Consider the following 22,174-nt stretch of genomic DNA (forward strand, 5'->3'; position numbering starts at 1 on the left):
CTGAACTTACACTTTTGACATAGGTAACTTGGCTGATCCTAAGATGCCAGCTTTCCTCCTTTCTTCCAGCTGCCTAATTGCATTAAATATCATTATATAAAGTTCTATTCCTTTTTTTTTGTTTGTTCTTTTTTGTGGAAGCAGTTGGCTGTAGCTGCCACATGGAAATTACGAGCATGACTCATCAAGGATCTAGTCTACTGTTACGGATGGAAGAGGATATGGTCCACAAAATGCTTTTTTTTTTTAAGTTGAAGCTTTCTATTTGAAGTAGTTCCAAAATCCATAGTCATAAAAATATTGGCTTGCATTAAATAACACATAGATAGTGTTTGTGGAAGTTGCAATGCTGACACACTTAGGAAGTGAACTCAGCTTGTCCACATAGCAGGTAAAGACTGTGCAACTACAGAGTAAGACTTATGTGATTAAGCCATTAATATTCATTGCTGTGATCTTTTATGGGAAAGTGGACACCTGTCTATTACAATTTCAACCAGCTGGGATTTTTCGTGGCACCCAGAGGTGAAAGACACTCTATTCTCATTAGCGGTCATGTTCACCCTTCACTTCATCATGCCAAACAGTTTTGTTGGGTTCTACTCCGTAATTTTCTTCCAGCATTTTTCCTCTCTGTGACTCATTTGGCACCAAGGGGCGAACTGAAATGACTGTCAGGGCCACATCAGCAAGTGTATGTATTTACCTCAGTTGTACAAGCATCTTAGTTAAAATAGACATACAGCTATGAAAGGGACTTACGCAAAATGGTGTGGTAGTTCGACTAAAAGTAACTTGTTTCATCCAAAACCACATTTTGCATATTCTTATTCAACTCTATTTTTAAAAGAAGATGCTGGGATTGAAATACACTGCAGAAAATATTTGCAGGAGTAAACGAGCCTCGTCACAGAGGCAATCAATAGGGAGATGTCTGTTTGTATATGATTTTACATATCTGCAAGCTAGCTGAGACATCCAACTACAAAATACTGCACCATGGGACACTGTGTAGATATCTGATACTTTCCAAGGGATTTGGGGTCCGTAAACTAATGAATGCACTACATGTAGCCATATATGTAGGTTTTTCACCTCTGACGAATATGGTAAGGATAATTTACTTCACTTAATAAGCAATTAAGTGCAGTTCAATACAGCTGACTATTGTAAGTTAAATATTCATTTTACGTAACTGTTTCAGGACATCGTGTGTGAGAGAACACAAACGAGCAGAAATTGCTCATGCAAAATGTGAGAGGGGACGACAGCTTGTGTGCGATGCCTCTCAGTGCTATGAATTTCATTTCATAGCACTTTTGCTTTTTGACAGGCATCCTATCCAGGCTGGGGCAGGTTGCAGTCAAAAAAATCTAGGTTGGTATGTAACTTTTGAGTTCAGCGTGGGGGATGTCGCAGAATGCTGTGATTCACATCGGTGTGCATCGGTTTCTTGGGTCATATGTAAATTGAGATTGCCACAGTCAGGTTGGTTAAAGTGTTTGAGCGGTGTCAGGCAACTATTGCTGTTCAGGGCAAAGCGGAGGGGAAGTCAGTCTGAGGAGACTGAAGAGCAACTTCAATCTGAGGTCCAAAACTTGTAGGGCCACGGGACTGTTCCCACACCACAGCGGTGACCGTGACAAGGCTCGCAGATAGATGTGGGAAAGGACAGTAGGGCGCATCCTTCCCCTTCACCCACACTTCTGTCTAACCCATGCAGCAATTAGGCATAAGCCCACCGGGGAGCCATCCACCTTTTGGCCATTGATGTTTACCTTCAGAAAGCCATAGAAGGCTATTTTCATTGCCTTGCTGTCCAGCAGTTACTGTTAGCCGTAGATGTGCACGCATCACCCCTTGCAGTGGGGAAAACGCATTCAAATCCCCACCGAAGTGAGTTTCCTGGCAGTCCCGCTGCCGCTGCGCAGCTCTGCATCACCTCCAGCACGGGCTGGTGCTTACGAGTTACCCAAAGGGCCGCAGAGTTGTCAGGAGTACGTATGTATAAAACCCAATCAGCCTGATCTCCCCAAAGAAATCTGATAAAAGAGAATACACAGCCATGCTGGGTTTGCTCTGCTGCCAGGTCATTTCTGTTTGTGTTGCACAAGAGCCAAGCCTCAAGATTTGGGCCCATATTTCCTAATTTATTTTGAACAAGAAAAGATTGGAATAGAGACCTTAGGAGGCACCGAGGCAGCATGCCACACTGGAGAATTTGTTTTGTTTTGCAGCTACTGAGACTGCTGCTCGAGAGTTAATTCACCATGGGGTCGAAAAAACGCAGTCCAACTTTTAAAATATTTGTCTTATTTCAACACAACCTAGTGCAAAATGCATTTATGTATCATAAACACAGTGCAGCAACTTTATTAAGGATTAATAAGCTTTATTAAGCATATATTTGTCTGCTGTATGCTGACTAGAAACTATGAAAAATGTGATGTTACTATTGCCGCATGTTTAAATGATTGCCTGCATATGTATCCATGACAATATCTATTCATCTTCTGTTCTTTATATATGTTTTTATTATAAATATCTTTATTCTAGTGGAACATTTTAATATCAAAGTTGACACAGTGAAGTGCAAATTGGAATAGGTCAAATGAAAATCAGATATCTGCATCTTGAATTTATTCCAAGTAGTTTGGTATTGATAAGAGAAATCTGATTGTTGTCTATATGTCAAGACGTAGCAGCCTTCAGTAATTCGTGCTTTCTAGTCAAAGCAAGGGTTCCATGCTCAGCCTTCCAAGCCTGTAGTAAATACTTTACCAGGCATAAGTGATGTACGGGAATTAGATTAATCCATGTTGTAGGGAGTTTATAAGGTTTAGCACATATATGCAGTTTCAAGAAGAAAGTTATTTTCCATAATCATTTATCTCAAGCATAGGAAGCATATGCATGATTATATAATTAACAGAGTATTTGTTTGTCAGTGTTTGGTTAGTGTGCATAATAATATCATTATTAGGCCTTCTGTGCTCCTGTATTATCAGATTGTTATCTCCCTGCTCCTTTAATTCACTGCCTCTGCTTTTTAGATTAATCACTTTGTTTTAATCTGAACATTTTAAGGTTTTTTTGACCATGAAGGGAATGGTTTATGAACACCAAAGCAAAAGTTATTTTAGAATAGATTTTAATCTTTTTGGTTTGGTTTGGTATTTTTTGTTATTGTCATATCAGGTAATCATTTTTATAAGGCGGTGTTTTAGTCCCAAATCTTGTTCCAAATCATATTTTTAAATATCTACTCTATTCTAATCAGCTCTGCATCTCTGAAATTATCTTCACTGTCCTTTTCCTCTGTCATACTGCAGGCAGCATACTGCCAGCTGAAACTCTCATCCTTCACGATTTTCTTCTTTAGCCGTCAGTCTTGCTCGCTGCTGAAGTTTACTGTATCAGGCTTTCCTGAAAAGGATCAAAAATGATACAACGTTGATATTGTCCATTGTGCCTGCAAAGTTTGAATTCAACTAGTTAACACCGTTTTTCCTCCAAGTATCCAAATGTATCGGGAAATAATAATTCTCTCTTTTTTTCTCCTCTTTCTTTTTTAGAGGGACTGAATAATACTCAATCTATCTTGTTGGAAAAAGATTGGTTTCTAAATAAACAACCCGCTAGACAGTTATCCCTTGATCATATGTTATGGAAGATGTCATCTACATTTTCCTTTGCTTTTCTTTGTGAAACATGTTTCTTGGTTTTTTTCTCTTTTCAGCACTCTCGGTAACAATCTTAGTAACCTTTTTCAGGACATGCAACACATGTACAACTTTTCATGTTTCCTATGTATGCCACCTCCACTTGCTCCGCTTTGAATAACAGCATTATGTAACAGTGCATTCATTTTCGAGTGTTGCATTTCTTTGCTTCTGAGATTATAATCTATTTTGTGCGTTGCTGAATATGATAAATATTTCATGTATTTCACCCTATTACCATTTTCTTTTTCCTGCATGCCCTGTATGCTGTTTGTGCTTATTTCAGTAAACATCAGCTTGTTTCTTTACCTAGTCTCGATGCATTCCTCTTTTTTTATAGTAAGTAATATATGAGTAGTGATAATTCTGCTTTTCATAGATTTATTGATTCGCCTTTTCTTTGTTCAGAGGCCATGCTATTTTGTGTTTCACAGAATTGGTATTAGCCTCCCCATTTGCCTACTTTTGCTGCTGCTTCAAGTTTGTATGTGCAATTCAGTATGGGGTTTTTTGTTGGTGGGTTGTTTGGTTTTTTTTTTAAGTTACTACCTTAAACATTTTGGCTATATATCTGCCTGTGCAGTAATTCATGTTTTCTTTGGCTGATGATGCAACTTGCCTTTTAGACACAGTATATTCAAACACTATGCATTTTATCAATAAAGAAATTTAATTTTTCTCTTATCTCATAGCTTGTACAAACTTGTTGCTTTCAAGTTTGTCTAGTTGGGTTACTTTTTTTCCAAGTGCATTGTGGGAAAAAGTTATGTCTCTCTTGCAGTTATTTATTTTGTCAATAGTAACCACCTTTTAGTTTTCACCTTTTACCGGTGGCTTTCGGTCCCGCTCTGAAGACCTGATACAGGGACAGTTTTGTAATGTCCCGCATGGTGCTGGGGCCGTAGTATTTCACCGTTCTGAGCACGGAGTGATTTATGGCTGTTACCGAGGGTATGTTGTTGGACGATTTGGCTAGCCAGGGCACCCACCGCCTCACCCTTGTCGCCTGGATGATGCCCTCCACTGAACGGGGACACGCTCACCCAACCTTTGCCGCCTTCTCATGTGCCTGGTGCTTTTCTTTCACCTCTGCCGATATTAAGGGACACACACGCGCGCGCGACTCCTTTCTCCCCACGCGGCCTGCTGGCTCCCCGGGGGCTGCCCCCACCCGCGGGTGCGCGGGGCCGAGCGCCCCGGCCGCCCCCCTCTCCTCCCCGGCGGAAACTCCGCCCCGCAGCGCGCTGCTGCCGCCGCCGCCGCCGTTGTGCACCTGCCGGCCGCGGCCCGGCCCGCGCAGCCTCCGCGCCGAGGGGCGGGGGCTGCGCTGGCGCGGCGCGCTCGGCAGCGCCGGCAGGATATTGTTCAGCCTTCACACCCGCCCCTCCTCCTCCTCCTCCTCCTCTTCCTCTTCTTCTTCTCCCCCCACACGTTCCCTCCACACCACGCTCCCGCCGGCTCGCCCCCTCCGCCGCAGGCCCCCATCTGCCGCGTGCCTGCCTGCGCGGCCCGCGCTGCCTGCGCGGGGCGGCGCTGCCTGCGCGGGGCGGCGGGCATTGTGCGCGGCGCAGGCAGGGCCGCCTCACCCGCACCCAGCTGGCTGCAAATTCGTGCGCGCCCGGAAGCCGCACGCCCTCTTCCCCCGGCCCCCCCGCTCACCTACCGGCGGCGGCCGCCCCCCCGACCCGGCCCGGCCCGGCCCGGCCCGGCGCCCCCTCCCCGCTCCTCACTGCGGTCCCCCCTTTGCCATCTCTCTTCTCCCGACCCCCCCCTCCGCCGGCTTCCCCTCCCCCCCGCCTCTCTCCTTCACCACCACCACCTCCTCCTCCTCCTCCTCCTCCTCCACTTTCTCTCTCTCTCTCCCAGGACGCGTTGGATGATCCGGGGCCGCCGGGGAAGGGCTCCGGGCAGCAGCAGGGAGGCTGCGTCCTCCTCCCGTCTCGGGCTGTAAAAAAAAAAAAAAAAAAAAAAAAAAAAGCCGGTGGCCTCGGTGTTATTTTGTATTAAAATGAGGAGGAGGAAGAAGAAGCAGCGGCAGCGGCAGCAGCGGCAGCGAGCGGTAGCGGAGAGGAGGAGAGGAGGCTCTGAGCAGGGGACGGCGGCGGCAGCAGCAGCAGGAGGAGGAGTAGTGATGAGTCAACTAATAATTTAATGGGGACAGAAACAGAGAGGGAGAGAGAGGAGGGGGGGGAGAGAGAGCAGAGCAAGGCAGCTCCGTCCGGGGACACACACACACACACATACACACATATATCCGTGTAACATCCAGCAACAACCACCAAACCGGCCTAAATAACAACCATACTCAGCCAGCCAGGGGAAACGAGAATTAAAAAAAAAAAAAAAAAAAAAAGAGAGAGAGAGACAAAAAAACAAAGCCTACCATTATTTTTTTTTTCAATTATTATTGGGTTTTTGCTGGCTTGGTTTTTGTTGTTGTTGGCTTTTTGCAACCTTTCTATTTTGTATTTTTTACCCCTTCTTGCGAGTAACTCTTCTTGGAGTTCCCAGATTTTTTTTTCTTTTTTTTTCTTTGCAGAAGCAGAATCAATTTTTTGTTGGGATTTTTTTTCTTTCTTTCTTTTTTTTTTTTAATAGAGAGGATTGGGGTTTTTTTAAAATTATAATTTCTCCCGGTTTTGGACTCGGAGGGAGTGAAACCTCGTCACTTTTTGTAGTGGTGGTGGTGTGCCTTGTTGTGTGTGTTTCCTTCCTCCCCTCTGTTCTTTTTCTCTCTCCCCTCCTCTCGCTCCCTCTCTCCCCCCTCACTCGCAGAGCAGCCCCCGGTAAATGAGAGGAGACAGGTCCTCTCTGCCTTTTTTTCCTCCCCCCCCCTCCCCGGACCGCAAAGGCGAGATTAAAAGTGGCATTTTAGTGCCTTTTCCTGCAATTTTCTCTACACTTTTTTTTTTTAATCTCCAGTAGCGATCTCTGGGGCTGAGGTTTCCGCAGAAAGTTTGGGGGCTGTTACGGTGTGTATTTTTGCGGAGGGGGAGGGGAGCGGGCTCCTTCTGTGTGTGCTGCTCCTCTGGGTGCCTATTGGAGAATAATAGTGTAAGTGACAACCTAGAAGTAGACTTTCTGCTCTTCACACTGGATAGAAAAGCTGCCTTTTTTTTTTTCCCTTGGCTTTTTTTTTTAATAACCCCCTTTCTCACTTGCTCCTGTACGCATTGGTTTTATTTTTGAAAGGGTAGCTAGACTTAAGTCACCCTCCACCTCAATTTAAACCTGCTACTTTATTTTTTTTTATTATTATTATGAATTCCTCGTTTTGAGCGTTACACTTGTCTGATCAATTTGATCTTCAGCTCCTTCTTCCGTTGCTAAACCTCGAAAACTGGCTCTCTAAAAAGATATTTAATCTGTATTTTTTGTCTATTGCCATTTTTGCTCATGGCTACTCTGTTTCTCGCTATCTATTTTTGCCCCTCCCCGCCTAGAGGAAAATAGCAACACGAAAAAAAGAAAAAATAAGAGAATATTAGGGGAAGTAGTCCTCAGGTCTGCTCCCCCCCCCCCCCCCCAAAAAAAAGGGGGGACCTAGAAAACATCAGTCTTGAACTTCTTCCTCTTCAAGAGCTCGGGCTGCAAAGGAAACCTCCTTTGTTTTTGTTATTTATATGCTGTCAAGTTTTGAAGTGGTGAGTTTCGGGTCGGTTTTGCTAATTTCACTCAGAAAACTGCAGTGTTTCTGTTTCTAGATAAGTACTTTGCTTCTTTGTCTCTTTAAAAGGTCACAGGGAAAGCTTGGCCTGGATTGTGAGAGCCATATGGAACGGATAAGTGCGGAGCCTCTCTCAAATGTGATTATGGGTTTTTTATGGGGGCGGGAGGGAAGAGGAGGGGAAAAGCATGGGGAGGGGGCTGATTCAGGAGGAGAGAAAGAAATAATATAATACCGGCGGCGTTACATCGCGACAAAAGGAGATACCGCACCGACTCTCATTCAGAAATTGCGCGGTGTGCCCGTACGTGTACGCTGTCTCTGGGAAACTGTGCCTTGAAATTGTGCTCTTCTCTCAATGCCTGTGATGAAAACTTGTAGTTGTGAGAGATGCCTAAATGCGAAACCCGGGGAAACTCTTGGCCTGGAACCGGCGGAGATGATAGTTCTTCCCTGCAACCCTCTCCCTGGGCAGGCCACGCTGGTTGTTGCTCATCACTATTCCAAACTGAGGTTTCAGTGAACTTTAGCCTTGGGCATGGAGTTTAAATGAGTAAATTAGGTGTTTTATGTGCATGTAATTTTGCTTTGTAACATAAAGCTTTTTACAAGATGACTAAGCGGTGAAAGGATGCCGATGGGTGGGTATTCTCAGGCCAAGCGAGAATGACCCATTTGGTGTTTTGGTTGTAGTCAGTGTATTAACTAAACTGCGATCTATCACTTTTATTCACTGTACATGATGTAGTGCGATTCTGACTCATGATGACTAGATACTTTTTGTAGCAAAGAACCTCGGTGCCTTAGAGTACTTCTGAAGTTGCCAAAAGTGACAAAGATTTTCTTGTTTCAGGCTTTTTTTTTTTTAACTCTTCCCCCCCCCCCGCCTTCTTTTTTCTTCTTTTTTGTTAATCCTCTTATTCTTGAGAGAGACCAGTCTCAGAGAAGCAGTCCTATAGTATGTTAGCATCGTCGGAAACATCGGAAGATGTTAACGGTTTGAGTCTGTAATTCTTTGCCTAGGCTGCAGTTAACACAGTAAAAAAAAAAAAAATCTTTTTGAAAAGTGGCTAAAATAGGCACGTTTACTGTTAATGAGACACACGACCTAAAACAGATGGGATCAAGATGAATGGTAAACCTTAGCCTGTCACTTTACAGCATAAGGAAAAATAACGATTTTCTGAACTTTAGCTATTCAGTGGCATTCTTGAGGTTGCTTGTAAACGTTCAGATTAATATATTACCTCTTTCTTCACCATATCGGGAAAAGCAGCACGGTGTTCAAACATGAAAAAAATAGTTTACAGAATTGCCATTGTCATATATACCAACGACATAGAAGTATATAAAAAAAAATCCCAAGATGTTTAGGCTTTAATAGCTTTGCTATGAAATGTGCAGAAAATGTATTGAATTACTAGGCAACTGAAAGAAAGTAGCAATTATCAGATTCACACCAGTCTGTCTGAATATGACTTCCCCAGTATTAGTATTTGTACTTGCTAATGTAAATACTAGTTCATAAATTAATGTCTAGTCACCTGTCCTTAGTGATTATATTATATACATAACATAATTGTCAGTGTAGTCACACCTTTCTCAGTCAGAGAAAGGTAGGGTAAAATACCTAACAATCAGAACAGTACTGATGAATGAAATCATAACCAGAAAGATGTCTCTGTTCTCAGCAACTGATTTTTTTTTTTCTTTTTATATACTTGGCAAAACAGATTCTGATGAGTGACAAAAATCCTCAAAACTTACTCCATTATATTCTAGGCTTGGGAGATTTTTAGTGATTTAACTGGAATTGTTACTCGTGGACGGAGGTTTCAAAAGTTTATAAAAAGGGAAACGTAAGCGTGCTAACATATAACTATTCTTAATTTGCTGTTGAAATTACTTCTGTTTTTTGGTTTCAAATAGCTGTTCCAGCATGTAACCTAGCATCACCTAGGGTGTTGGTTTTTTGTTTTTTATATTTAAGGGCTTCAAAAGTACTGTAGAAATTGTGGGGTTTTTTTTCCAGCATTATGTTTTGTGAGATGCTACCTTCTCTTCTCAGTTGTTTTTCTTACTTCAGTAAACTACTCCATTTAACACTTAAAGCTTAACATCTGAAAAATTTCATATGCATATTTTGAACTTTGCAAAAGTTGATAAACTCTTTGTATAATAGTCGTTAGGAAACTCAAAAGCAACCATCTTCCGCCACTGCTTTCCGAAGTTAAATGTTAAATTCTCTTCTAACTTTTATTTTTAAGGAGGGCAGGAATTGTAGGTGGACAATATTCTACATCTCTAATAAATCTGTTGCTCCCTCAACTAAAGTTTTAGCAATCTATTGTTGTGCATCCATTTTTTTAATCAAGTAGATCGAGAAATGTTTCACTAGAATCTTTTTCTGTCTCTCTCTCTCTCAGCACAATAAAAACACCCGGGATTAATAACAAACCTTTCTGTGAGATTTGTAACAATAGCTGTGCTGGAGCACATACCTTGACAATCATCATCATTTATATGAGTCTTAGTCTCTCCCAGATTTAGTAGAATATCTCTGAAGATTTTTTTTAAAGGGGCACTCTATTTGGCTTTTAAAAAATAATTCCACCAAATTATGATGCGATCTGTCTGTAGACTGGGGTACGAGGTCATTTTTGGAGAATAAGTTTGTTTCTTTTAAAAAAGGCATCTTCTTTCCAGTTAAAATAGTTATTTATTCTTCTTTATGAGTTTACGATACATATATCTCTTTCTCTGTACATGTGCAGGCTGTGTACGTATACATATGCGCACACGTGTACAACATATATATATATTTTTTTTTTTGAATCATGGCAGGTGATCTTTAGAGGCGGGACTGAGTATGGATCATTTGAACGAGGCAACTCAGGGGAAAGAACATTCAGAAATGTCTAACAATGTAAGCGATCCGAAGGGTCCACCAGCCAAAATTGCGCGCTTGGAACAGAATGGGAGCCCATTAGGAAGAGGAAGACTTGGAAGTACAGGAACTAAAATGCAAGGAGTGCCTTTAAAACACTCTGGACACCTGATGAAAACTAATATTAGAAAAGGTAACACTTTTGATAATTCTGCATTAGAGAAATATGATTTATAATATTTGGGGGGGAAAGCATACTTTTGCAGACTCTACTTCATTTATATTTCAGGATTAAATCTCCATTCTAAAATACTATATATTCCCAACTCTGATATAAATCACATTTGGGAAATGTAAGCTTCATGCTTGGGTGGAGCATCTTGCTTTACAGGGTGGAGTCTGATTTTTGTTAAAGTAAAGGCTAGCTGCCCTGATTAAAGCAAATTCCTACATTGAAATAGAAGTAATATAATGCATTAATTCTTTAAGTACGTGTTGGGCTAAGAAACGCAAAAATATGTAAGAGTAAATACCGAACCCCCAAAACAAATTCTCGCCTGTCCTCTTAATGATGGTCCAAGCTTGGAAGGGCAGCAGTATTTCCATAACAGTTGCAAGTTGGTTTAAAGGATAGAGTGTAAATCTTTAGGTATCACATTGGAAAAGTCATTTATGATGTCAATCTTCGCAGTTTATTTTCTTAAGTACAATTCATTATTGAACAATGAACAACTTGGGTGTCATATTTTTCAGTGGCTGGTTTGCTGTAATTAGACATTTACACAAGGAAAAGGCACATTTAGAATCATTGATGTTTGTATATGGATGGCTTTTGTTTGCACTGAAAATACTTTTAATGGACAATAATCTATAAATTTTGCTTATCAAAATGTGTAAGTCTTTTTGACCATGTCCTGCAGGCTTGCTAATTTAAATCAAAATATGCTGCATGTAATTTGGCATTTGTTTTAAAACAGCCTCTACTTTTCTCAATATAATCAGTGTATGTTTATAATCCAGATTTTTCTTGCATTTGCTAAGCAAAGTGCAAAATGCAACCAAGACTATCAAACGCACAAAGTTAGAAGGCAGAGGAATTTCATTGTGTCTGATGCATAACATTTATCGTACAATCATTTATTTTTTCCTCGGTTTGGCGAAAACAAAGAATATATTGATCCTGAAATGAACAGACACAGCAGTCCGTATTGTTAGATCTTTATCTATTAAAAATGGAAAAACAGCACTTCAGCAAATTCTTTGGCCTCTGCTCATGATTACCCTATTTATTGATTGTTTGCCAAGAATGTATGCATCTTAAGAAAGCCAGGGTAAGAGCATTAAAAATATAATTTATTACGGCTTTTCAAGCAGAGTGCATTAATATTGTACAGTGAAGCAGAGGGGCTGTATAAAAAGGACTTTCTGACGCCTGCAAACATATAAGTTCCATAAATTCCTAAATAGGAGATTTCAGCTGTCTCTGGTATTATGTGATATTTGCACAGCAAACTTTAATGCCAGGACAGTTTTAGACAAGGATTCTACAGACTTCACTGCTCCTTATGGCAGACGTGCTGTTTACACAGACTCGTAAACCTTCAGCAAAAGCTCTAACACTGCCTTCAGGTTTAAATCATGCTGTATTTTTAGCAGCGAGCACTGACCAATGCTCTCCCCTTTAATACTAGAAGGTTATGAAGTTGCTGCACTTGGAGGTCTTGCCAAGTGCTAGCAGGAGTGATCAGCCAGCTGAGATTGTGCTCTCCTGTATAACATTTTTCACATTAACAGAAGGACACTAGTGACAGTTTGCTAAAAGATTTAGTGGCTTGATTTGTAGTCAGATGATACCTGTGTCGCACTACCAGGATCCACCTCTGATAATCTACGCTGTACATCGAAATTTGGCCAGGAGGTTCTCCCGTGTTGTTTAAAGTACCACATTTTTCAGAATGCTGCAACTTATGAGACCATGTACCTGGCAAAAAGTGTGCTGACGTGCAGCGAAGTACCTGTGCATTGCTAGTTTTGTGTCTGATCATAGCTTAATTTGTAGGAACTGATAAGGAAAAAAAAAATACGCTTTAGCTGTTTTTGAGTGTATCTGCACTGTTTGTTAAAATTAAGCTTTGTTTACATTTTGTCTTCAGGTATTAACGGTGAAACTACTTGAGAATTTTGAGCCCTTAGTCTGCGTCAGACGGTAGTAGGTCAAACATCAATTGTGAGAGCCTGGAAGGAAAAAAAAAAACACCACCACCTTTTTGCAGATGAAGCGTGTGTGTGTTTTAGAAAGCTCTCCACAGCTTAATTAAAACCAATGAAGAAATCGCCAATTTGCATGTACTGCTTTTGCTTTGGTCTTCTCTCCCTTCCTGACCAGTCTCGCTTAGATTTTAAAAAAACCAAGACAAGAAAAAAAAAAAAGCTCCTTCCTGCACTACATAAATATTGGCAAGCTTTTAGTCTTGTCTTTCATGCTGAGCCTATTGGGCAAACTGGAGTGAGTTTGTGAGCTTTTCCAAGCGAGCCTGAAGGGGTTTGTTTGCCAGAGATTGGCTCTCTGGTGAACAGATGTAGTTTAAATATACGTGCTTAAGAGGTATCTTTTTTATAGTGATTTCTTGCTATACGTTAGAGCGCAAATCAACAGACACGGTGTGAAAGCGTGTGTCTATTGTCAAGAGTAAATCTTCTTTTTCGACTGTGGTATGTCTGGTGCACCTTAGCAGGTTAGGAGGTTTCTGTAAGTCTAGAGGGCAGTGGTTATAGAGGCATTAACATTGTAGGACTAATTGGAGTTCCTGGGTGCCCTGTTAAAATAACCCTTGTCATCATTTATGCTAAAGATGATACCCCTCTGGCAGGCTGCCATAAGACAGTTCTGTACATCTGCTTTTAACCCTTTTGCTTTCTGTCGTTAAGAGATCCTAACCTGCGCTGCTGGAGACAGCGGCACGGGACCGGGGCCTGAAACCGCGGGTCTGAGGTCATCGTGTCATCCGCATCCGTCTGGGAGGCCAGGAGGGATTTTCACAAAGTCTAGAAATCTGATTGCTGAGAGAGACTTTGTCCCTAAAACAGCTTGGGTCATTTGTTACTTCTCTGTCTGTTGTCAAAAGGGACGAAAAAAATTAAAAAAAAAAAAAAGCCAAAGGAAAGGGAAAAAGGTTGTTTGCTTAATACTCTGTGCAGCGTAGGGAAGGGTTTGTCATATGATGCTACAAAACTAGAAATTAGTAATTACTTTCAGGCATAGAAAATAGCAATGAATACCAGAAATGTTGAATGTAAAGTATAGGAGGCAACAAAAAAAAAGCCCGAACTGCAGGTACACTTCTTAAAACGGCATTGAAATCATGACTTGTTTCTTAAAGATGCGAGTGAAAGTAGAGCTCAAGTGCACTCAATGAATGAAGCACGAATTAGTGTTAACTTTTGCCTTGTTTCCTTGTGTACTCGTTTCAGAGCGAATGTATAACACGCAAGGTGATTTGTTGTTGATGTTGAAGGCAATTAAATATTTTTGGCAGGACTAAGGAAGTTTTAATGTTAACGAACAAAATTATGTAGCTGGTACTAAAATGGCTTACAGTGAAGACATCTGCAGTATGTATTTAGGTTCTCGTGCTGCCTGCTACTCACAACAAATCAGGCAGGACAGAGAGAATCAACTTCTCTTCAGTCAACCTTGTTATTTCTATAGAAGGTAATTCTTTAATCTGTATCCGATCAAGTGAGATAAATTTGCATTTCTGCTTTTCAGAGAGATGTATGTTTTGTAGAACTTTCTCTTTTTTGGGGAGGGTGAGGGGAAAGGACTCAGGGAATATGTTTATCAAATATTTGTGATGATTCTTGATGCCTCCTCTGCCTGTTTGTACAGGTTTTATTTACATAACGCTGTATAGACCCACCTACTCTACTATAACTCAAGTTTAATACGTTAAATTTAATTTTTTTTAATAGGAAGTATGCTTCCAGTGTTCTGTGTAGTGGAACATTATGAAAATGCCATTGAGTATGATTCTAAGGAGGAGCATGCAGAATTTGTGTTGGTGAGGAAGGATATGCTTTTCAACCAACTGATTGAAATGGCATTGCTATCACTTGGATATTCTCACAGCTCTGCTGCCCAAGCAAAAGGTAAATAAGATTATGAAATTGTACAATGAATTATGTTTGTTTGTGGGGTCTTGGGGGAGGGGAAGGATTTCTTTCAGGAATGCAATGCAGCTTTTACTTCTTAAACTTCTTGCAGATTCTGTCTCTGTATGGTTTTTTTTCCCTTAATGTATTTTTGTTTAGTTAGTGCACGTTTTGTTCATGGGGAACGTGGAGGTAGATTCTTTTTTTGTTGTTGTTTAAAGAAAAAAAAAAAAGACTTCAACTGAATCATTAGTATGCTTATTGACCTTAATAATCTGCTCCACTGAGGATCCACAAGGAAGTGTAAAGCATATTTGAGCAGATGGACTGTTGAGAGTCAACTTGCATTTATGACTGAATATCCAGCTCTGTTTCTTTTATTTTGTTCCTGATGGTTTTAGAGACTGCAAAGTTTTTTTGGTGTTTTGTTTGTTTGTTTGTTTTTTTAACTCGGTCCTTGCATTGCAAAATCCTTTCTAATTTATTAAGAGGAATGCTAACTATTATATCATGTCCTATTGAATTCATGGGAACTTAGGAAAATACACTTCTATACATATTAAAAAATCTCTACTGTAATGCATTTGTATACTTTCATAATATAGATAAAGCATATCCTTGGTGGTGTGTGGGTGGGGGTTTTTTGGGGGGGGTGTTCTTTTGTTTTGCCAGATTTAAGAGGCTAGAAACAAAGGTGGTGATCTTGTTAAAATCAGATATTTATTTTGCCCCTAGGAATTAACAGGTAAATTACTTTTTTTCAATTTTTCCTGCCCTTCTTGCCCACTCCCCCTCGCCTTCAAAAATAAAAATCCCACAGGGCTTATCCAGGTTGGGAAGTGGAATCCAGTTCCACTCTCCTATGTGACAGATGCCCCTGATGCTACAGTAGCAGACATGCTGCAAGACGTGTATCATGTGGTCACACTGAAAATCCAGTTACACAGGTAAGTTGCATACCAGTTCTGGGACGTGAACTGTTACTTGTCTGCTCTTACTGTTAATATTGCTTGTATTTAATTCCCACTGTGCTGTGTGCTCAAAGTACAAAGGTTTATCTAAATTCCTTTTTAGTTACTCTAATTCTTCTTTAACTTACAGTATACTATTGCGGAAAACTTTTATAGCTCTGATACATAGGTTTTCTTTGGATATCTCATTAAAACTATACTGCATTTTAGTCAATTAAATGATGCATTACAAGAAGGCATTTTACATAAAGTTTACTTAAGAGAAAAATATTTTTGCATATCATGAACAGTACCATCTGTGTGCATTTTGTAAAAGAATGACTTGCTCACACTTATTGTTGCTGTCTAGGTTCTTAAATTTCACGGTAACAAAAAAGAAAAAAACGGTTAATATATTAATGCTTTTCATGATCAGTCGTGAGAAAGCATTACACCTTAAATTGTTTTACCAAGCGCATCAGAGCAGGAAGGTAGAAGTAACATGAAAAAATAGTCGCCACATGCAGCTGATGTATAATTCATGCATCAATACAGCAGATGTGTTGTATAAAGTAATTAACTAATCGGAACAATCAGGAGACCGAGAGCAATCTCCAGATGCATCTGCTTGATGCGCAAAATGAAATCTGTCTGTCTTAAAGGAATGTTCTGCAGCAGGATGCAATCTTGTAATAATCCCTTTTCTAATCTGTGTTTCAAATAGTTGCCCTAAACTAGAAGACTTGCCTCCTGAACAATGGTCTCACACAACAGTAAGAAATGCTCTGAAGGACTTACTGAAGGATATGAACCAGAGTTCATTGGCCAAGGAATGTCCCCTTTCACAGGTACTTAGCATAACATGTAATAAATAATAAAGCACTATAGGCAACGCTGATGTGAGATTTGAGATTTCTACAGACTGTAGCAAGTAGTACCCGTGGAGTGAATCTGCCAAAAATGCAAATTCATTTGACCACTTCATGATCTTTATAAATATGCCTGATTCATTTTGAACATGGTCTTACAACGTTTCCCATGGGGAGTCGTGAAAGGTTGTTTACACCACACTAAAACTGTCTCACAACAAACTGGATTTTAACTGGTTTTTGTCTTCAGTCTTTGAACTGCTTTGATGTAACTACTTTTTTCAAGCACATGTGTTCAAGATGTTAAAAGGCTCTTTACTTACTGCTGTCAAAAGTACTATTGAATCTGAATGCTGCTTAGATAACCTACAGTAGTTTTAAATGCTAATTCATAAAATGAGACAGTCTTTGGCGTGCTATATGAGAAAGGAATAAAGAATAAAGCTCTTTGGATGATGTGTTGTTGTTGCAAACAACCAAAGGAAAATCAGCCATTTATTAGTTCTAATCAAAATATACCTAAACAAAAATGAAACCTCAATTTATGCACTGCTAAATATTGAACTGATGCTTTCCTCAAGCCTTAGTCGTATTGTTCTTTTTTGCCTTTTTTTTTGGTCGTTCTTTTGTCAAATTACTGTGAAGGCGTAACTTATTTTTCTACGCAGTATGGTGTCCAATGATGCTGTGGTGGGAACACCACATTTATTTTTACCTTTTAAATTTTAAAATGCATTTTGTTGTGGTGCAGCGGAGACAAATTGAGTATACAAATAAATGATGCTAGTTGTGGTAGGGAGGGGAAAAAGGAAATTAAGGAAGTCAAGGTATTTTTATGGGGATTTTATTTCTCTTGCTCAGAATATTGGAGTCTTTGCCTCCAAAAGACTTCAGTTAATCTATAGAGGACTACTCTCTCTGTCTGTCTTTCCAGCAGATATATTAGCAGACTGTTTTCCCATCACTTTTTTCCCCCTATGGTTAGATTGTTTTCAGTGTTGTGGCTCCAATATAGGAAGTTTTGAAGTGGAAATAATCAAAATTATCTTCACTGGTTGCAAACCATTCCAGTAATATGGTTATTACTGGAAAGTTATCTACCTACTATAAAAGCCTGTGAGCTTTTGCACTGCTGGCTTATGGAGGCTGCAGAGAATTTGGGATTTTTCTCTGTTTTAATCTAATAGTGCTAGTTTTTACTTGATACTGAAGGAAAACAAGTAAATTCTATCGAGAGGGAATATTTCATTTCTATTTGGACATCGTGTTTCACATAGCAGCTTCTGTATATATGTAGATGATGCAATGATAAAGCAGAAAAGAAGTTTTTAAAAGGAATACTTCACTAGAGACGATATCATGGTACTGGAGACAATTCAATAATTACACTCTTTTAAAAAGTTGTTTTGAAACGACTGAATTTTTATATAATAATTTTAATCGACAAAAAACATCTTCCCTAAAATGATGTTGAGATGACCAAAACCCCAGATTACAGAACTCTTGATTTGGGGCTGTTTGTTTACTGTTTTGCACTTCTTTATTTGTAAAAGAATATACTTAAAGCTGTGAGCTTATTTCTGTTGTTAAAAGAATGCTTATTACTTTTGTCATCTCTATCTTCACCAGCACTGCGGTTGTTGGGTTGCAAGAATTTAAATAGCTTCTGCTTTTCTTTTTTCTTTAAAGACCAAATCACATTAAGCTTAAAATACATTTATTTATTCTTAACTTTTGGAAAAACAAGCTGTTACAGCGGTTGATCGAGAGCCCATCAGTCAGTCTAATTCTTCCCATTTCCCTCCGGGAGCTTGAGGGAGGGCGCATTGATTTGACGGTGTCCTTTTCACATGACTAAATTGATCTGAATGCTTCCCGCATTTGCCTAACTAATAACTCATTGTATATCGCTCCTATGGAAGGGACGCTGATTTAAGAGTGTCTGTGTTTTATTAAACATATTAAATTTGGAGAATTGCCCTGCAGTGGTGCGCTGCTGCAACAGAGGTGAGAAGTAAGAGCAAGGCGGAGGTCGGGAGGCAATGTTTCCTTAGGGGGTCCGTCAAAATGCCAGCATGGGAGACTCTTCTGAGAGCAGAGAAGTGGTCTCTCCTGTTATGTACTTCCACGGGCATAGGTAATGCCATATGAAGTGCTTCATCACAAATGCAAACTAATGCAGTGACACCGTACCATAACTTATTAACACTGTTATGGATATAATTTATTAACCACAGAGAAATGACTCAAACTGGAAACGAGAGTAGTTATCGTTTTTTGTCACTGTCATTAGCAGTACTCTATTTTGTGTAGGTACAGAAGGATTTGTTGTAAAGTATTTAAGTTGCTGTGCTCAATGCGTGGCATCTCTGAAGCCCCATCTAAGCATGGAAAACTGAGAATCATCATCGTCACTTAGAATTTACTGTATTTTCTTAATTAATCTTGCATTTGTGTATTAAAAAATTGCTCATATTTATTCCAAATACTGATATTCTATGTACTGCAAAAAAAGCCAAGCAGTTTATAGTGCAGATATATTTAATAGCTTGAAAATACATAAGCAAACAAACTTTGAGATCCAGTTTGTCTTAATTATACAGTCTTGAGTACTTAATAGCATCATCTACTTGAGTGGGTTTTCTTTTTTTTTTTCTTTTAATTTTTTTTGCCCTTTGCTTTCTTGTCCAACTAAAACCTTGGGGCGTACAGGTATAAACTCTCCATGCTTTCCTCAGTAAAATACCACTGTGACTCTTGCTCTCATTAGGAGAGTTGAATACATGGTCTCTTTCGAAGCTACTGTAATTGCCTCGCTCTGTGACTGCTGTGGCCACCGCTGAAGGCCAGGTTTATCACTCAGTATACGAGCCGGCGTGACGGGGAATCCCCGTTGACATGACTTGGAGTGCTCGGGATGGACCGGAGCAAATGCATGGCGCTGAATTGCCATGGAATTGCAAGCATCCGTCCAGAGGTTTAGTCTCAAGTTTTCAGTATCAAGCAAGCAAGGTAAAAGGACGCTGCAAATTTCACATGGAAAAGCAAAGCCTGTTCTGAATTATGCGCTGCAGTCTGTATTTTCATGCTTTACCTTGGGTTTGCAGATTTTTATTGCTAGAGACTAGTAGCATACGGAGATGCCGGGCTGAAGACTTCTTGTGTTTGATACGCACGGCTCGCTTCATTTCTGCTTCCTCTCCAGACCTCTTTTGATGGGGAAGGCAAATTGGAATTTAATCTAGGGCTCAATTTTGGGCCATCTTGTGCATTCCATTAAATTGGCACATCTCGCGAGTGGCCTAGATCTCATTTCCCTCCTGTTTTGGCTCTTCAGTCTCCAAAGGGTCATAAAGAAATTGTTCTACCATCAATTCTTATTTCCAACCCCTTGCACAGAAGCTGTATTCTACCTCAGTCTGTTGGGAGCTGCTCTAAAGTGATCAGGCAGGCAGGCCTGTTGCATTTATTTATTTAATGTTAGTCTCTCCATCTCTGTACTCAGCTTTAGTCCTAACATTTTCATACTTCACTTTCAGAGTTTTGCTCTGTTTTGGTTTTCAGTGCAGAAGTCTCTTATTACTTCCACAGTTAAAATAACCGAAATACTGCAGACCGTATTTATGCTGATATTAATAAGAGGGTTGTTTTTTTTTTTGTCCCTATTGAATTATCGTCTCTCTCACTCTCTCCGAGTGTATATATGGTTAGATAAGCTTTTATGAGGGAGAGGAGAGCAACATGGGCTATTGGCCCAAGAAAAGGCTGGCAATTCTTTTGATAATTCTGGAACAAACTCACTGTGTGCTTTTGAACATTTAGATGTACCCCTTATCTTGAGTTCCTGTAACCTTTTCCATGAAAGAAAGATAACAAGTTACCTACCAAACGAAGAGATTGTAGAGATTAATTGGTATCTGGGCACTCCTTTAAAAATATGGCAGTGATCAAATGATATTGACTTTCCCACTGGTGTTATCTCACCTGAATTTTTTCTACAAAAAGATTTTCTAAATGATTGTTGTTAGTATTCACAAACAGGCTTGGGTTTTTCAATTTTTTTTTTTTTTTTGCACTTTATCAAACCACTGCAAAAGCACTTCTGAAGCAAGGTATTCATTCTTTTTCTTCCCCCCCCAGCTAGCCTAACTCTCAGGACAACCAATAGCCAGTGCATTATACATGAGAAAATCCAGGCCTGATGTATAGCAGAATCTTGAATCTCATGGTTTATTATGCATTAAAATATTTGTAGGGGACATGCAATATTTCCATGGGATATATCCAGAGTCTGTGATACTTACAGACATAGTACTTCACGTGCATTGTATTACTATTTTTGATTTTTTGAAGATATTTGTGTGCACCACCCCCCCACACACACCCATGTCTGTAATATCTTTTACATAATTTCGCTCTTGATGATGAGAGAACCGCTTTTTTTCAGTTAGAGGGGTATACGCTTGCATTCTGTAAAATGTGTGCGCACACAGAACAAGTGCTGGTATGATACTGAAGTCTGAATAGTTTTGCACTTGTGATAAATATAGCTATCCTGACTGCATTTTGATCAAACTTCCGTGCTGTAGTGAATGACTGTCTGCATCTGACATGGGCGCAATATAGATCATATACTTTCCTTTTTGTTCAAATATCCTGCCCTGAATTTGCATGCTGTTTTATGCAGACATCGTGCAGGCTTTATGTGATCTGGCAGAGACACCAGACAGAAAGCTTGCTCGGAACATCAGTGTTTCTCAGTTCACCTGATCTGAAGGCACCTGGCCATCATAGCAAGCAAGCAGCGTAATAGAAATCCTCTGGCATTCCCTTGCTGCTGTTCTCACTCCCCCACCCCCCCAAAATCCCAACCAAAAAAAGTTGCATTTGCTAAAATTAAAATTTCCAGCCCTATAAATAACCAAGGAATGAGCTATTAAGAGGTGCCAAAATGCATTCTTTTTAAGAGCAATTTTTAATTCATGCTTTACAAAACTGAAAGGTGTTTTTTGCCCTCCCCTTTCAATTTTACCTGCCTAGACCTGAGATCAAGTCCTTGGATTTCTTTGTTGCTTGTGATTCTCTTCTCTCCCTCTTTCCTCTTCCTCCTCCTCCCCTCCCCCAATAATTAATAACCTGAGTAAGGAATGCAGCTCCTTTTTCTACTTTAGAAGTTACTATACTTCAGATTTTAGAGATGTCATTAATTATTTCAGGGAAGCAAATCCTTGAGGGCCTGAGCTCAGGTTTTGGCAGGCAGGGCCTTTCAACCCACCCCTCAGTTGCTCAAGAGCATTCACTCTGATGTCTCTTCAAGCTGACATGGTATCTGGATTTTTAAAACATTTTCCATTAACTATTAAAATTTGTGCCTGTGATTTTTAGTCATCCGGATAGAACGGGCAGTACAGAGCCTCTTGCTGATGGGACGGGGAGGATGAAATGCGCGTGTCGGTAGAGCTATGTGAGGACATTCGCGGGATACTCAACCTTTCAGTCGCCTGATCTTCTGGCCGCAGATTTATGTTCTCTAGATGCATCTAAACACTCTCCGTGTTAAACCTATGTCAGTCTACAACGGTTTTATCTAGGCAGTGCCCTACTGAAGGAGAAAATATATAGCTTTTTTTCTCTGCCTCTTCATTAGAATTAACTGTGATGAGGACGTCTAAATCCCTTTCCAAAACAGTTATGGGGCCTGGACTTACTGTGGCAAGGAGGGGAACGTACCTTGTTTCTCAAATAAGTGCAGTTTCTGACTTCAGAGGACTCTGTAAGGTGTCAGCATGTCCCTTAGTATCTGTTCTGTCATGAGGTCTTGTGTTTCTGCTTCTGAAAAAGTGAAGAAGAGTCCAGTAGAGGGATGGTGCTAGTGTTGATTTCTTTTTTCTTTTTTTTTTTTTTTTTTTTTTAAAAAAAACACCCTT

At 40.1% G+C, this 22,174-nt stretch overlaps 1 protein-coding gene across 6 annotated transcripts in view; it reads left to right on the plus strand.

Annotated features, from left to right (window-relative positions):
• The window catches only part of SATB1 (SATB homeobox 1), a 93,673-nt gene that overhangs the window by 11,755 nt on the left and 59,744 nt on the right, over positions 1-22,174 (plus strand). For 4 of the 6 annotated variants that reach the window (XM_075143438.1, XM_075143442.1, XM_075143443.1 and 1 more), the window contains exons 1-5: positions 5,500-7,366; positions 10,234-10,469; positions 14,249-14,425; positions 15,249-15,375; positions 16,103-16,226. In XM_075143438.1, coding sequence (XP_074999539.1) covers positions 10,259-10,469; positions 14,249-14,425; positions 15,249-15,375; positions 16,103-16,226 — 639 coding nt within the window. In that variant the 5' untranslated portion in view covers positions 5,500-7,366; positions 10,234-10,258. Of the gene's footprint in view, positions 1-5,499; positions 7,367-7,458; positions 7,529-10,233; positions 10,470-14,248; positions 14,426-15,248; positions 15,376-16,102; positions 16,227-22,174 lie in introns of those variants that run through there. The other 2 variants (XM_075143439.1, XM_075143440.1) reach the window with 2 other exon arrangements.

Source organism: Calonectris borealis, chromosome 2 (genome assembly GCF_964195595.1).
Source record: "Calonectris borealis chromosome 2, bCalBor7.hap1.2, whole genome shotgun sequence".
Classification (NCBI taxonomy): Eukaryota; Metazoa; Chordata; class Aves; order Procellariiformes; family Procellariidae; genus Calonectris; species Calonectris borealis.